The 16,865-nt window shown below is 36.2% G+C and overlaps 2 protein-coding genes across 14 annotated transcripts in view; one reads left to right on the forward strand and one right to left on the reverse strand.

Moving 5' to 3' along the window:
• Positions 1–16,865, forward strand: part of asap2b (ArfGAP with SH3 domain, ankyrin repeat and PH domain 2b) — a 56,221-nt gene that overhangs the window by 379 nt on the left and 38,977 nt on the right. For 3 of the 12 annotated variants that reach the window (XM_087297247.1, XM_087297249.1, XM_087297254.1), the window contains exons 2-3: positions 14,815–14,907; positions 15,205–15,347. In XM_087297247.1, the coding sequence (XP_087153373.1) occupies positions 15,222–15,347 (126 nt within the window). In that variant the 5' untranslated portion in view covers positions 14,815–14,907; positions 15,205–15,221. 12 annotated transcript variants of the gene reach the window in all.
• cpsf3 (cleavage and polyadenylation specific factor 3) lies at positions 150–13,829 on the reverse strand. 2 transcript variants are annotated; one of them, XR_015517460.1, is made up of 18 exons: positions 13,652–13,829; positions 13,428–13,491; positions 12,960–13,057; positions 10,915–11,043; positions 10,644–10,821; positions 8,821–8,910; positions 8,569–8,719; positions 8,308–8,483; positions 6,663–6,821; positions 6,416–6,562; positions 6,175–6,327; positions 4,140–4,248; positions 3,804–3,902; positions 3,626–3,720; positions 2,495–3,539; positions 896–2,325; positions 718–814; positions 150–637 (listed from the first exon to the last, which is right to left on the reverse strand). XR_015517460.1 is itself a non-coding variant. In NM_001003836.1 (18 exon segments), coding segments are annotated over 18 exon segments (2,073 nt in total). In that variant the 5' UTR covers positions 13,723–13,782; the 3' UTR covers positions 222–535.

The following is a 16,865-nucleotide window of genomic DNA, read 5'->3' on the forward strand; positions in this document are numbered from 1 at the left end:
AACATAAGTTAGTAGTTTTTTTTTTATTAGTTCTTTTTTAATCTTTGTTCCCACAGTATCAGACAGCATAATGGCCATCTAACCTAATACTTAAAATTTCGGTCAGAAACGCTAGCCCTTGACAAATAAAAAAGCACACACAAGGAGAATTATTATTCCAACTGTATTATTTGATATTAAAACAGTTACGATATTATCAAAAGCATAGAGCACATTCGTACTTCAAAGACCTCATTTATTAAAGCAAATGCACTGATTTTAAACCAATTACAACTTAAACAAAACAACTTAGAAAAAACAACATACCAAACAATCACAGTTTAGGCTATTGTATAATTGACAGACCTGGAAAAAGACAAGCATCAACATACACCGTAAACTGTTTTCCTTTTTTTATTACACTTTCATTTGAAGTGCTTTGTCCAGTTCAGTATCTGGTGTCTTCTTCAGTCTGGCTTAATAGTTTAAGTTAAAGGACTCTGATATCAACAGTTTTTGTGGGAAGTGAATAGCCTGAGAGAGGGCAGATGTCATCTCACAACACTGGGTTTATGGCTTCATACAGCCTCTGTACGGCGAGCTCCAGCATTTCTCTGAGAGAATCATCTTCAGGATTGGGCTCTTCATACTCCACCGTCTGAACACAAACACATGAGAATTACAAGACTTCCCTTTTTGTAAAACCTCAAGATGTACAATTGATAGTTTGACGCTTACTCTTGTTTCCAGGTCAATGAAGGCCGTCTTCTCATCTACATTCACGGCGAGACAGTTCTTGTCTTTAAAGTCGACACACTCCTCTCCAAACATGTCTCTGCGAATTGTGGCAGAAAAAGAATTTAGTGCATCATAAATATTGTTGACAGTGAGCAGAGTGCTGTGAGGCTGAACTTACTGGAACATTTTCAGTAGTCTATTCTGAAAAACATTTACATCCACTTTCTTTTCTTGGGGCTGAAGAGCTAAAAAGAGAAGGAAAACAGAAATATTGGTGTAAACAGGACATAAGACAGTATAGAAAATAAGAAGAGAGGATGAAAAGGTTTTCTTCGGACATAAACCAGCAGATCGAAGAACAGCGTTTTCCCCAGAGCTGTATCCTATTTGAACTCTGCCTCCCACTAACTCTTTTGCCCCCCACACAACCCCACACTCTCCTTATAACGCCACTCCCCATAAACACTGCATTATTTATTTTTTATTATTTAATATTTGCACAATTAAAATTACACACATTAATCGCACTACAGTGCACTTAATTTATCTTGAATTGTACACACACACTGTATACACTCACCGGCCACTTTATTGGGTACACCTGACCATCTGCTGTTAATGCAAATTTCTAATCAGGCAATCGCATGGCAGCAACTCAATGCATTTAGGCATGTAGACATGGTCAAAACAATCTACTGCCATTCAAACCAAGCATCAGAATGTGGAAGAAAGCTGATTTAAGTGACTTTAAACGTGGCATGGTTGTTGGTGCCAGAGGGGCTGGTCTGAGTATTTCAGAAACTGCTGATCTATTGGAATTTTCACTCACAACCATCTCTAGAGTTTACAGAGAATGGTCTGAAAAAGAGAAAATATCCTGAAAGTAGCAGTTCTGTGGGCACAAATGTCTTGTTGATGCCAGAGGTCAGAGGAGAATGGCCAGACTGGTTCGAACTTTATAGAAAGGCAACAGTAACTCAAATAACCACTCATTACAACCGAGGCATGCAGAAGAGCATCTCTGAATGCACAACACGTCAAACCTTTAGGCAGATGGGCTACAGCAGCAGAAGAACACACTAGGTATCACTTCTGTCAGCTAGAAACAAGAAACTGAGGATAAAATTTGCACAAGCTTACCAAAAGTGGACAATAGAAGATTGGGAAAAAAGTTGCTGATCTGGTTGCTGGTCTGAGTCTCGATTTCCTCTGCATTAGGATGGTAGTTACCCTATCTGCCTTTAACAACATGAAAGCATGGATCCATCCAGCCTTGTATCAATGGTTCATGCTGGTATTGGTGGTGGTGTAATGGTGTGGGGGATATTTTCTTGGCACACTTTGGGCCCTTTAGTACCAATTGAGCATCGTGTCAACGCCACAGCCTACCTGTGCATTGTTGCTGACTATGTTGCATGTCCAAATCCCTTTATGACCACAGTGTACCCATCTTCTGATGGCAACTTCTAGCAGAATAACATGCCATGTCATAAAGCTTAATTCATCCCAGACTGGTTTACTGAACATGACAATGAGTTGACTGTACTCAAATGGCCTCCACAGTCACCAGATACCAATCTAATAGAGCAGGGATGTCAAACTCAGTTCCTGGAGGGCCGCAGCCCTGCACAGTTTAGTTCCAACCCTGCTCCAACACACTTACCTGTAGGTTTGAAACAAGCCTGAAGGACTCAATTAGTTTGATCAGGTGCATTTAATTAGGGTTGGAACTAAACTGTGCAGGACTGTGGCCCTCCAGGAATTGAGTTTGACATACCTGCAATAGAGCATTTTGGGATGTGGCAGAATAGGAGATTCGCATCATGGATGTGCAGCCGGCAAATCTGCAGCAACTGCGTGATGCCATCACGTCAATATGGACCAAAATCTCTGAGAAATATTTCCAGTACCTTGTTGTATCTGTGCCATGAAGGAATAAGTCAGTTCTGAAGGCAAAAGGGGGTCCCAACTTGGTACTAGTAAAGTGTACCTAATAAAGTGTACATTTGTAATTATGTTCATATCTATCTGCATACCTCTGTTCATAGATAATATAACCTGCTGTATATAATGTTCATAGTACATCCATCAGTAAATATGACCATAGTTTTTCTATAATTGCACTTTATAACTTATTCCTGTATCCTGCACTTGCTGCTATCGCACTGCTGGTTAGACCTAAACTGCATTTCCGTTGCCTTGCACTTGTACATGTGTAATGACAATAAAGTTTGAACTAATCTAAACAAGGAAACAGAAAAGCAAGGAAGGGAGAAAGAAAATACGATGAAGGAGAAATGCAAAAATATGTCATTAGTAGACAAATAAGGAAGTGGGGAAGAGGATTGACGAAAAAACAATGGAAGAAATAAAAGGAGTGATATGCAAAAAAGGAAGTAAGAGAAAGGAAAAAAAGAAAAGCAAGCAAGGAAGGAAAATAAATGGAAAAAGACAACAATGAAGGGACAAAAGAAAAACTAAAGGAAGCAAGAGAGAAATTAACTAAAAGGGAATCAAAATAATGCAAAAAATAATTAACATCAGTACCAGAGGGAATGAATAAACAAACAGAAAAAGAGAACAATAGAGAAAGGAAGAATAATGAAAATGGACAGAAAGAGTAAACAAAGATATGACCGAAATATAGCCTATAATGAAAGATAAGAGGAGGAAATAAGCAGACATATTGAATAAACGATTTCAGTTGCACATTTAATCTGGTGTAAAAATGCACCTTTCTGAGCTTTGGGGTTTGACTGCACTTCCAGAACCACTGTGGTGACGGCATCGGCGTACATGTCATTCAGAGGATTGGCAAACCACTGGAGGACGAAAACACAAACACACGCACGTCAGTTCAGTTGCTATAGTAACGTTTGGCGTATTAATGACAGGTGAGTGTACTCACCTCCAAAACCACCAAGTTGTTCTCATGAATCACTGTGATGCTGTTAAAGACTTTCACTGTGCTCTTCTCTGACATCTCAATCTCCTCTACATCACCTGTAATACACACATAGTGAACATGACATGTAAACACAACACAACAAACACCACATATAAAACACACACAGAGGTATACACACCTGTCAGGTGACGTAACTGACTCAACAGCAAGGGAAAAGGGCCAGTGAAGGGAATGGCTTGAGTCTGTTTCACCGTGCTCATGGCAAGATCAGTGTAATCTGCAATATTTAAAAACAACAGCACAGAAGCAAACACACACCATTTGTGAGTGTATGAAACAATGTTACTGGCCAGTTGACTGGTAACTTCCTACAAATTCAAATACAATGTCCGAGAATACAGAAATGGTGTTGTGTGGTTATTAGAATTACAAGCACTTTGTAATTACAGCGAATGTTAGTTTTAGGCCCTGCACACATATATGAACAACGAAACAATCATAATCATCAGCTTACTAGAGAGGTCAGAAGGAGAGAGGATGTGGTAACTGAAGTTCTTTTTCACCAGGATCCCGGAGACTCTCTGACCCTGTGAACACTTCTTATCCGCAAGAGAGCCCATCACCTTGCAAGACAAAAAAAAGATCAAATTAGACGGATGCAATAATTCCTGGTTCAGCGAGCTGACTAATTTTAAAATGTTAGTTCACCCAAGAAATGTAAATAATACCATAAATACAGGAATCAGAGAGTGAAATTCAATACCTTTTAAGACCTTTTTAAAACTCTTTATATACATCTTAAGATCTCATAACCATTTTGGATTTCAACTTACAGTATATTTACTAAACATTAGTGTAAGAAACTAATCCAAAACTAAACCATTATTCATGTATTGAATTCAAATCTATTAAATCTAGCTACAATAATTCAACAGGTTGGCGACTAAAGAACTGCAGAAATAATGGAGTTATTCTAGCAGGATTTTATTAATTTCATAAACTACACAGCATCCTGATACTCGCAGATTTAATTCAGGCAAACATTAGCACACAACCATACATTGCATAATCAAAAATGATATCAAATTTGATACCCTGCACAATAGCATTTAAGACTTTTTAAGGGCCTTAAATTTCTCTACATTGATTTATCAACTATTAATACATTTTAAGGGTGCTTTCACACCTGTGAATCCATTCAGTTGTTCCGAAACAGGAATTAAAATGATTACATTGTTGCTCTTTGTTCTTGGTGTGGTTCGCTTTCACACTGCAAAGCTGCAAAGTTTCTAAACGGACCAAAAGAGCAAAAACAAGTCATGCGTGAGTAAACTCTCCTCATTTTGGGGAGGGTGCGCAACGTATTTGAGGACCAGGAGGGAGATGCACGATTACCAAGAGACTATCACTTGTTTGCAGGCATCCAGGAGTCTGTGCATTTGCGGGAGACAGCAGAAACTTCCATATATGCCTATTACATATCCATAAAACACTGTGATATAGCTGTACTTGGATCGTATCGCTTTCTCACTACAATCGATCCGCTCCAGAGTTCAATCAGACGATCTCGGACTGATTGGCACGGATCCGAGCGTGATTGCTGGATTCACATATGCCAAACAAACCGCAATAACTGGGAAAACTAGACAGGTTCCTAAACAAAAGTCTAGGTGAAAGCACCCTAAGACCCCACGGACACCCTGTAACCACTCTTCAGAGCATCCTAGAAACATATGACTTTCTTCTGCAAGTTGAATCCAAAGTTATTTTAAAAATTATATTAGGCTTTTCCAGCTTTATAATGGAAAGGGCAGCTGTTTTTTTTATCAGCAGTCAAAAATTCAATAAAGCACATCCATATTTTTAAAAAAAAGTGCCTCATATGGATCTGGAAGGTGAATAAAGGTCTCCTAGAGTAGGTTACATCTGTCCAAGGTCAAAAAATCTCTCTCATAATATACATTGAACATGACCCCATCCTTTAAAGTCGCAAATGATTCATTTATAGTGTAACGGTTTGGTTTAAAGCATCTGCTCAAGCCGCAAAGAGCAAAATAAATGATGCATTATGCAGAATTGTTAAACATGTATGTAGATCAGTTACAGAAGTTCAAATGTAAATGTCAACAACCTGTTTCTGCATTTCAAAATCAATTCTTTTAAGAGACTGATATGAATGAGAAGTAAAAAAAAAAAAACAGAAACAAACAAACAAACACTGCCATAATAGTTTAGTGAGTCAGTTGTTCACTTGTAGTGTAAAGCAGGCTCCAACACTGACTTATTAAACCAAATGGAAAAAACCCAAACATGTTAGCGGTTGTGTGGATGAACTAGATTATCCATTTTACCTGGCAGGGGAGTTTGTAGTTAACTAATTAACCATGGTGGAGTGAAAAATTAAAAGCATCCTATCAAGCTGAACCTAATCATTCAACCTTGGTAAAATCAGAGTGAGGCACCACTATATTAAATGTATCTAAATGTGGATGTAACACTGACAATAAACCTAGGTAGGTAGACATGGACAAGCAACAGCGCAGTCTCACCTTGGCCAGTTTCTCTCCTCTGAAGTTGAGTGTGACAGCCTCTGTGTTTCGAGGATTGTGCACCTCAATGTGAACCTCATCATTGTCCTCATACTCTCGGATCAGCGCAGCCTTCAACCGAGCCATTTCATTCTGCTCTCCATGAACCAAAATCTGAAAACAACAACAACATGACACCTGATCCAGAACCTGATGACCATCTCAGGACATCATCATCATCATCATCATCATCATCACTGACCACATGAGGAGGTTTCAGAGCTCGGATGAACTCGCTGGTCTGCTGGTAGTCTGTATGAGCAGAGAATGAGATGTAATCCACTGACATCTTCAGCGGAAGCTTCTGTCCAGACATGGTGGTGATCTCCTCAGGCTCAGACATGATATGCTGCACGGAAAACAGGGTGAGGTCAGAACAGGTCAGTCATGCTCAAAAAGATAATGCTGAACTCTGGGGACAGGTTTTGTGGAAGATTGAGCTGATTCACCTTTGCGAGTGTTCCTTCCACACAGTAACCCGCTATGATGACGCCGTTCCTCTTGTCTGTGCACCAGCTCTCAAACAGCTCTCTGGAGAGGCCACTCTGCATCATACCTGGAGATGCCATCACTACACTTGGGCCGATGTCATCGAAATGGTCCATGCTCTGAAGGAGAAGACATATGTTTTTGAAACACAATTATGAAACTTACATTTTTTGCTGAATGGGTCTTGTTATTGTTAGCACTGATAAAACAAATGTAAGTGTTTTGCTCATAACACATATTGAAGTATATAATACAAAGAAATACAAATAAAATAATTTTCAGAATAATATTCTAATAATATAAATAACAGTAACATTTCTAACAGTTAAAAACTAAAATGAACTCTGACAATAAAAATGAATTTAAAAGTAAACATACACATTACAATATTAAAGGTGCAGTGTGCAAGTTTTGACACCCTGTAGTTGAACTAGGCGTTACATTCCTGGATCAAAACAAATGCAAGTGCAGGTTGCCAGATTGAGGAGTGAGTCTGAAGATCAAGCCTGAAGGCTGATTTAACCATGTTCTAAAATATTTTCCATATTAAAAGGAGTTTTTGTTCTAACCAACACCTCAAAAAGAAATGTTAGAAATGGCTTCTATATTTTGCTGCTGAACAGCAGAATAAACTGTGATCACCTCAGGTACAGCTCATGTGCTTTATGAAGTGTTTAATGCCAACAATGTGAGTTTAAAAGCCATTTTACATGACATTTATTGGCGTACTACTGAAAGCAGCAGCAGATAGTTCACCTTAAATCTTGAAAATAAAATAAACCGTTTGAAATTGAACTTGAGAACTGTGAACCATCACATAGTGATTCAGCATGTATGTACATTTAATGATGTTAAAGAGGTATATGTATTAAATACATTATAAACCTTACAATTTTGTGAGTGAGTGCATGTTCTGTGATTCTGAATGGCTGTATTTAAATCCGTCGTGTATTGTCTGGTGCAAACCTGCTTATTAAATTGCTTATCACTATAGCGTGTTGTTAGGACACGGGGTTACAATGTAAACTGCTCACCCTATGTTTACGCTCGTAATATTTATATTATTTGCAAATTAATAACCTCATGTGGAACCTTAAAAGGGTTAAGACGGATGATCCAGCACGGAAAAAACTTTTTCAAAGCAGAATATCTGACTTTAGGATGTTTTTTTCAGATAAACAAGAATGTTCACTTGACATGTTTCTTAAATATCTGCAAACATATTATGTTTTTTTTATGCTTTAAAAGAGTCAAAAACCTACATACAGCATTTTTCCCAAATTATGCATACATCATAAATGTTGCCTGACCTTAACTAACTAAAATAATAAGCTGAAATATTTTAATTACAAAAATCATACTAATTAAAATGATAGTTTTTTATTACAGTTTAAAATAAATAAAATAAAGCATGTGCACCCGCGTGTGCACACACATTTATACTAATCTGTTGCATGTTTTCAGATTTTGGAGAAACCCACACAGTGGAGAACATGCAATCTCCACAATATATTAAATCTATTATTAGTATTAACATTTTTAAATTACTGAACATGTCTGCCTCAATTCCAGAAAGTCTATTTTACAGACTTTAAAGATGCTCACCTTGAGATTGCTGATATGCTTAAAGACAAAAGGGTTATTAATATTGATGGCCTTGCGGATCTTGTCATTCATTGCATTCACATAGGTCTGATACACAGCCATGCACTTCTTAGCCAGAGACGAAGCATAGTAAATAGGAATGTCATGGAGCTCAGGATGATTCTGCCAGTATTCATCTGAAGTGGAGGACAAGCAGAATATCAGATGACTCTAATGAGGCCTTATTGATAAGGTGGCTGTGAGTAAACTGCTGGACGTTACCTAGAATGAGAAGCAGCTCCTGGGCTCGGCCCAAAGCAAACACGGGGATGAGACAGCGGCCCTCACGGTTCACTATGTCATGGACTGTGTTACAGAAACGAGCCTCTCTCTCCTCTCGCTTCTCATGGATGTGTGTACCATATGTGGACTCCTATGTGCACAAAACAGATGAGAGGGACACTAATGGGTAAACAAGGGAGAAAAACTCTTATTTTTTAAGGGTAATCATATTTTTAGCATTGCAGTACATACAGTAATGAGAATGTCTGGTTTGACGCTGGGAATCTCAGCAGCCATGAGATGTCGGTCTTCTTGGCGTGAGAAATCACCGGTGTACAGCAGCTGAAAATAATAAGAGATCACAAAAAGTAAACACAGTGATTATTTTCAGAAAGTGTATAGTTTGTGTAAAGGCTAATTTATATTTCTGCCTCAAGTGTACATGATAGGTACAGCATCACATACTCTCCACCAAATTCCTGGCGCACACCCAAAAATGTAACAACACTTCTCGAAGATTTGTGATTGGTTTACTTGGTATCAGTGATAAGTGTGGGCGGGGCCGAGAGCCATGGAGAGGAGCATGGCCAGAGTGTTTAACAAGTGTCACGTTCCACAGAGGAGCTTCAAATAAATTTTGTTTTGTGTTTAATTCATGATTGAACTTAAGGCTGTACGGTACTGGAAAAGAATTACATTACGATATTTTGTTTTTCTGCCATATATATTGCGGTATAAGGCTGCACAATATATTGTTTCAGCATCAATATCACAATGTGATAGTCACGAGTGTACGCAATATTGAGTGTGGATTATAACTTACCCTTTTGAAAGTGTTTTTTGAAGCCTGTGACTATGAGGGTTTTAAAAGCATGCATTCATAGAAAATTGTATAATTTGTAACTTTGATAAATTAATAACGGTTAAGTTTATTGAAATGATTATAAAACAAAGACTATGCAGTATTATTTAACATTTGATTATTCAATTACTATATACCTGAATACAGATCGACTCCTCTGAAAACAATAAAATGCTGTATTTTTAATTGGTATTTTTTATTATTGTTGTTGGTATTTTTTTCATTTAATTTTTGTATGCTTGTTGATTGTTTCTTATATTTTATGCATACGCTTTCCCCTACAGAATGACCCCAATCAATCTAAAATTATAAATTTTTTCCAAAAAGTTATTTAACAAATCTAGTGAATTTGTATTCATACAGCAATATATAAATCACAGAAAAAAATAAATATTGCAATATTACATTTTTTCAATAACGTACATTCCTATTATGATACATATTACAGAATACAGATTCTAAGGGCCCCCCTGCTCTTCACTTTCGTCCATGAAAAATCATGTGAAATGACACTATAGTCTTCATCATATTAAAAAAAATGAATTAATAAATACAATTAATCTTTGTTAAAGCTACAAACTGGCTAGTAAATACTATATACTTTTGTAAATACTTAAAAAATACGCAGTCACAAGCAGTGCTTAATTTGTGAATTGCGAGGTTAACCGATGTTACCGAAGTTGTCGTGGACGCAAGTGAAGAGGGTGGGGGAGTCGCGAAAGAAAGTGAAAGTGAACAGCAGACGGGGGAGGAGGGCAGTTAAGGAGGGGAACTCTATGATTATACAAATCATATGCATTCTGAACTGTAAAGCTTGGTTCACCAAATATTAACCATAATATAACACCATAATACTGACTCGTCACTGCAGATCCTGCAATTTAACTATTGCAGTTGCACATACTATGATATCAATGCTAAAATTATATATTGTGCAGCCCTAATTGCAGGTGTTGAACATTCGCCAGTTTCCCCAACTCTATCTTTAAATGAGTGTGAACTTGAGCTACTTTTGTAGTACCATCACACACATATCCACTCTAGACCCAAAACACCAGCAAAAAAACCTGACGGCATTTGGAAAGTATTATTGCCAAAGAAATACAGACATAATAAAGAAGTATAAATGCTCACAATAGTGATCACTCGATGCAGAAGTTTAAATCAGGTGTAGGTGACAGTGAACAGGTCAGAATGAATAAACCACACGTACCTTCACTCCTGCAATCTCAATCATGAACATGGCTGCTCCCAAAACATGCCCTGCATGATAACACCAAAACTTGATGCCGGCCACCTCTTTCACTTCATGGAAGTTGATGGTTTCTATCTTGTCCATGCTTTCTTCTAGATCAGTCTCGGTGTACAGCATGTCGTCAGCTGAAATATTGCTACAGACACAACGAAACCAGACAATATGCTAAAGTTGATTCATTTTATAGGCTTCAAATTGCTGTTAGATTGAAACAAGAGCTTTATTGTACCTGACTTTGACATAGTCTGAAAGTAACCAGCGGTAGATGGCTTTGGTGGCATGGGTCATGAATGTCCTCCCTTTGAAACTTGTCTTCTGTAAAAACCATGGTAAAGCTCCACAATGATCCAAGTGAAAACTGATAGAGAACAAAAGAGCAGATTAACAGATGTTGACTGGATCATAACAGAAACTATCATCCCTCATCCTAAAATATAAAAGGCAAAGTTTACATGTTAGGCACGTTTATGTGTAGACAACACAACACAAATGTTTTAAATTCAGTTAAGAAATCTAAATTTGGAGGACTAACACTAATGAAAACAGGTTTAAACATGAATGTTTTTTTTTCAAGAAAGCTATGAAAACATTTGTTATTTTGGCCAGTTATGACAGTAAAATTACAGTATTTTAATTTTATATATGCAACAAATGCTATTAGACCTTTACAGAAAACATATTACATAAATAATTTTCATACATAACTGTTTGACCCATGTAGTAATTGTAGTTGATCTGTATTTAAATCTATCTATCTATCAATCAATCTATCTATCTATCTATCACAATAATTCATATCAAATGAAAAAATCAGGTTATTACAGAATATAAAAAATTTACTGTTATAATCTATTATAATAATTGCATACAATTTAGCTAAGAAATCTATTTAGTGTCATGTATAAATTGCCATTTAATACAGAGACAAATAATATTATTACAGTTTTCTCCAACTGCTTACACACGTTTTCAAAACAGTATCACCTTAATTCAAAAGTCTACACACAATTCCCAAAACTGCACACAGAAAAATGCAGATTGCCTCACATCTCCTTCATAATGTAACACTTCTTTCAAAATGCCATGAACATATCAGAATGAAGCATTTACATTCAAATTGTTTACGTCACTTCTTTCTTAAGACAAGACTTTTTACTATGTCATGTAAACACTGGTGTTCTAAATCTAAAGATCTTTAGGCTTATATATCAACATTTCAATACAATGTTTTTCAGTGAAAATAGGGGTAACAGGTACGCTGTAAACACCAATCACATGCAGACAAAGAAAATATTTGTTAGGCCAAACATTATTGTTGTTTATAGTATAAAAACATAAACAAACTCTGTACAATTGTGGAAAATATAGAACATATGTAAAGCAAAAGTATGGTCTCTAGAGTAAAGAACACAATTGAGTGTTAAGGGCGTTTCAGGGGGGGAGAAGTGTCCACTGTCTGAAAAAGCGTCATGTGGGCATAAAGTTGGTCATCTCACAGTTTACAGTGCTAGGCTAAAAATAATTCCTCTATTCGTTTAGAACCTATGATTTAGAAAATGAGAAAAAGAGGTAGGTAAAACACTACAAATTATGGATGGGTGTAAAACCTTTTTTTTTTTGGACCAGAACTGCCCAGTGTCCCATCACCTTTGGCCTATACTAGACTTCAGGCACGTGCACACATAGGGCTCAACCTGTGCAGTGCACATGCCCTTTTTAGTCTTGGATAGAAAGTGCCCTTCCAAAATGATCAAAAGTGCCCCCGCGACGCGGCACACCCTCGGTCCCGCCCTTCAGTAGGCGCGCGACAACACCGCTCTTCAGAACGCGCGCAACAACAACCAACCCCCCCCCCCCCCCCCCCCCCCCCGCGCTCTTCAGAACGCGCGCAACAAAATTGCTTATGTTTGGAAATTGATATCAAGTGGCTTTCTGTTAGATTTTTGCATTTTAGATGTTTTGGAAAAAAAAATGTTTTATACAATTGAAAATTGAGTTCAAGGCTGGGAAATAGCTTCTGGTTTTGGAGATTTGAGGTGTAGTTTTGCATTTTGAGTGAGAGGTTTCAGAAACTGGGTTCAACATTTCATTTGCAAAATCATTTCAACTCATTAAAGTAGTGTATTTACTTACTCATTTGATTAATTCTAATATATTTAAGCTTCTTATTTTTAAAGGATTATTGTTAATTTGTGTATACATATTTTATGCTTTCTCTCCAAACAAACTGAAACTCCTGGAATAGCTATCTTTGACTGAAAAAATGTCACTTACTGGCTGATGAGCAGCAGGTCAATCTCAGCTGGGTCTATTAAATCAATGTAAGGCAATGCATCCATGCCCTCCAGTCCAGGGTGGATGCCACAGTCCAGCTGCAGAAACATTACAATACTTAAGAAAACGTCTGTCAAGTCCATCATAAGATTGAAGTAAAGCTGGTTTTATATTCGCATATTCGTTCATTTTTGAACAGTGACAACTTGTGACGAGGATCCTATATTGATAACCACGCTACTTTGAAGGTATGACCTCAAAACAACATTTGCAATATTTAATGACTGTGAACAATGTTGTACTTTGATAGTCCTTGACTGATCACATGATTTCACTATAAGGAATTTGCAAATAACACTTTTCTGAAATTATAATATTAAGAAGAAAGTCTTTAAGTGCGAATATAAAACAAACTTAAGCTCAAACATCAAGGCTAACGTTAGAGCAGACAACAAAAACAATGCTTACCATGATTTTGCGGCCTTTGAACTCCAGGATGATACAGGACCTGCCAACCTCCTGCCCAGCTCCTCTGTTACAAACATTACGTTAATAGTTACAGTACTCCGAACTAAAATGTACAACAAGTCTTGAATTATAATGTAAACTGTAAATGTAAAGTAAAGTAAGTGGAGAAAACATTTGGCGCGGAACTGAACTGTTATTAAAGACAGTGAATGAAGTGAACTTACAGCGGTCTGATGAGGAGCTGATCACTCTCTTCCGCAGGCACTGGTACATCGGCTTTACGTTTGGTAGCCATGTTTGTGATGGTTTTAATCTTAAATAAGTAATACTTCTTGCATATTTAGCGATACCTCCAATAATACCAAACAACGATCAAGTGAACTGAAAACCACACGCTGTAGACACAGGACAAGTACTTCCGGTGTAGTTCCGAGTCAAAATAAAAGTTCAACATGAAAAAGAAGAAATAGAATAAAGGTTAGATGAAGAAAGCTTTCTGCTTAATTTAATACTACATTTTAACATTATATTGTTTAGATATATATTGTTATAATATATATTATTTTGATCATATTTGCATTTTTATTTGTTTTAATATCTTTTGAAAAAATAATTGTGTAAGACAATTTGGATAATTAATCACATTTCTGGACATATACATTTTTTCTAAATACACAATAAAAGTGTATTATCTTTCTTTTTTATAAGAATATGTTTGTTCATCTATAGGAAATTTATTATTAAAAATTATTATAAAAATTAAAATTATTTAAAATTTATTTTTAATCTTAATTTTCTTTTTAATTGACTATTTATTTATATATATTTTTACATGTTTAAGCTTCATCATGTTAAAAAGCTTTTAAACATTAATTCATAAGATTATGAATGTAAAGAATGTAGTTAAAATGTATATTGCAATACTTTGAAGGCAAATGCACATTTAGGTTTATGAAACTAATGATAAAAGTCCTAAACTAATAATTACTTATAAGCCTGTACTCTTTGTATAATTAAAGCTAGGAAAAAGTAAATTAAGTATCAATTAGGGGAAATCAAAATCAAGTACTCTGTGTTTGCAATAATTCTAGATGTAATCAATCAGTTATTAATCAGAACTGACAATGTATAGGCAGAAGTATTTGCCTAAGATACTAAAATGTGATTTTATTACAATATAAAAGCAGCTATTTATATGTATAAATACATATCTATACTGTGAGACAGTCAAAAAACGATATGCTCCAAAATTAAATTACTACTAAAACTAAAACAGATTACTAAAATGCCTATTGCAATTGTTAAATAATAAATCTTATAATTTATATCAGGTTAACAGCGTGCCATATTATTTTTCTTCTAATAATACATTATAATTGCTTTACAGGTTTCCACAGCCAGTTTATAACCTCCCTCTACTTTGATTGGGCAGAAAGACAGTATGGTCCTTTCTAATTGGCGAACTGTATGTGATTGACAGGTAATTGACTCCACCTACAAAATCCCATGTAAAGTGAACTTGTACAGTACAGGTAGGACGGGCGGAATCCAGAAGTGTTGATCTTGTCAGCTGCTCGTGTGATGGAGTTGTTTAACGCTTGTGTTCAAAGGCAAATCCTCTCCTCATCGGCCGTTTACATTTTAACTTCACGCGGAAATTTAAAACTGAACTAATCTCTAAGGAATGACTGAAATGGACTTGAGTTGAAGTCTGGTTTTTGAGCGCGAAGCTACAACTTTAAGCAAACTTTCTTTCTTTTTTGGATCTATTGTGTAGATTTAAAAGGAATAATCATGCCTGATCAGCTGACAGTGACTGAGTTTGTGGATATTACCCATGAGGACTATAAAGCACCGACAACATCAGTGTTCTGCACGCGCATGGCTCACTGCAGGAATACAGTCGCCGCTCTGGAAGAGGTAAAACACAGTCAACAATACAAGTATAGCACAATTCAAGACTAACGCCAAGTGTAAAGGGCACAGTTCACATCTCCATTTGTGACTATATCTATGTATATGGTCTTTTTAACCAAAGCAGCTGGAAAATGACTTCCTTCTAGCCAGAAAACTCAGTGTATCCACCAGGGCTGGAAGTGAACCTCGCCCATGTTCAGCTGCTTATTCTTATCGCAGTGTTATGAAATAAATAGACTAGCCTCTGACGCCTCTGTCTGGTCATTAAGTTTTTTCTAAAGCTTTTAAAGTCAGTCAGAGTGATAATGTGTACTTATAATGATCACATACACTTACTATAACATTATTATTGAATAATAACACTGGTATTAATTAATACAGCGTTATGGATGTGACATTTGCTGTAAAAACTCAATACATACATTTACAGGGAGAGTATATGCTAACATTATATTGAAACATCTGTTTATATTTTCCAAAACTACTAACCACGGAGTTATGGGATCAGACGAATATCAATCTGTAAACATTTTTTATATTTTAAATGAGAAAAATAAGCATGCAATATGAATGTGACCAAAAGTCTGTGAGTTTACAGTATACAAAACAGTTTGCAGAAATTTTTATGAACGACCCAATGGAAATAATGCTAATAAAAAGGATAAGAGTCTGCTCACTATAGAACAAACATCATTGATTTTATTTTATTTGACATTTTTGCGTTCATAAGGGAAAAGCTGTGTTAGGGATGTGACACCTCTCCGTTGTGAGTGTGACAGATGAAATTGGCACTTGTGTAACTTAGGTAAATCCAATATAATAGTTTGAAAACATTGACTGAGATATTTCTGAGTATCTTTACAGTACTATAAAATACAAGCCTAAGCAAACATGTAGAAAGGGTTTCACTGTTTTGGTGAAAACTTACTTTTTTATGGGAAGTTTGACATTTATATGAATTTGCTCATATATCGCAGATATTAAAGTTCACCCAAAACTGACATTTGTGTCATCATTTACTCACCTCTCACTTATTTAAAACCTATTTGACATATTTCTGGTGAACAAAAAAGTAGATATTTTGAAGAAATCTAAAAGCCTGTAACTGCTGACTTTCATAGTATTCGTTTTACCTAACATGTAAGTCAATGGTTACAGGTTTTCGGCCTTCTTTTCTTCATTATATATTCTTTTAGATTCGGTAGAAAAAGGAACTCTAAAAGGTTTTCAATACACACAAGTGTGAGTAAAAAGTCAATATATTTTCTTCTTTGGGTGAACAATGCCTTTAAGAACTGATTTAAAGCTAAATTCAAATGTATTTAGTCCGAAGTCTGTCAGAATTAACAGAGATCCTATTAACAAATTTAGATTTTATGAACGTAAAAAGATATTGTAATCTATGATGATAAAGATTAATGAATATTGGGGCATCACGGTGGCACAGCGGGTAGCATGATGGCCTCATAGCCAGATGGTTGCTGGTTCGAGCCCCGGCTGGGTCAGCTGGCATTTCTGTGT

This window comes from Danio rerio, chromosome 20 (genome assembly GCF_052040795.2).
Source record: "Danio rerio strain M-AB ecotype USA chromosome 20, GRCz13ab, whole genome shotgun sequence".
In the NCBI taxonomy this organism is placed as follows: domain Eukaryota; kingdom Metazoa; phylum Chordata; class Actinopteri; order Cypriniformes; family Danionidae; genus Danio; species Danio rerio.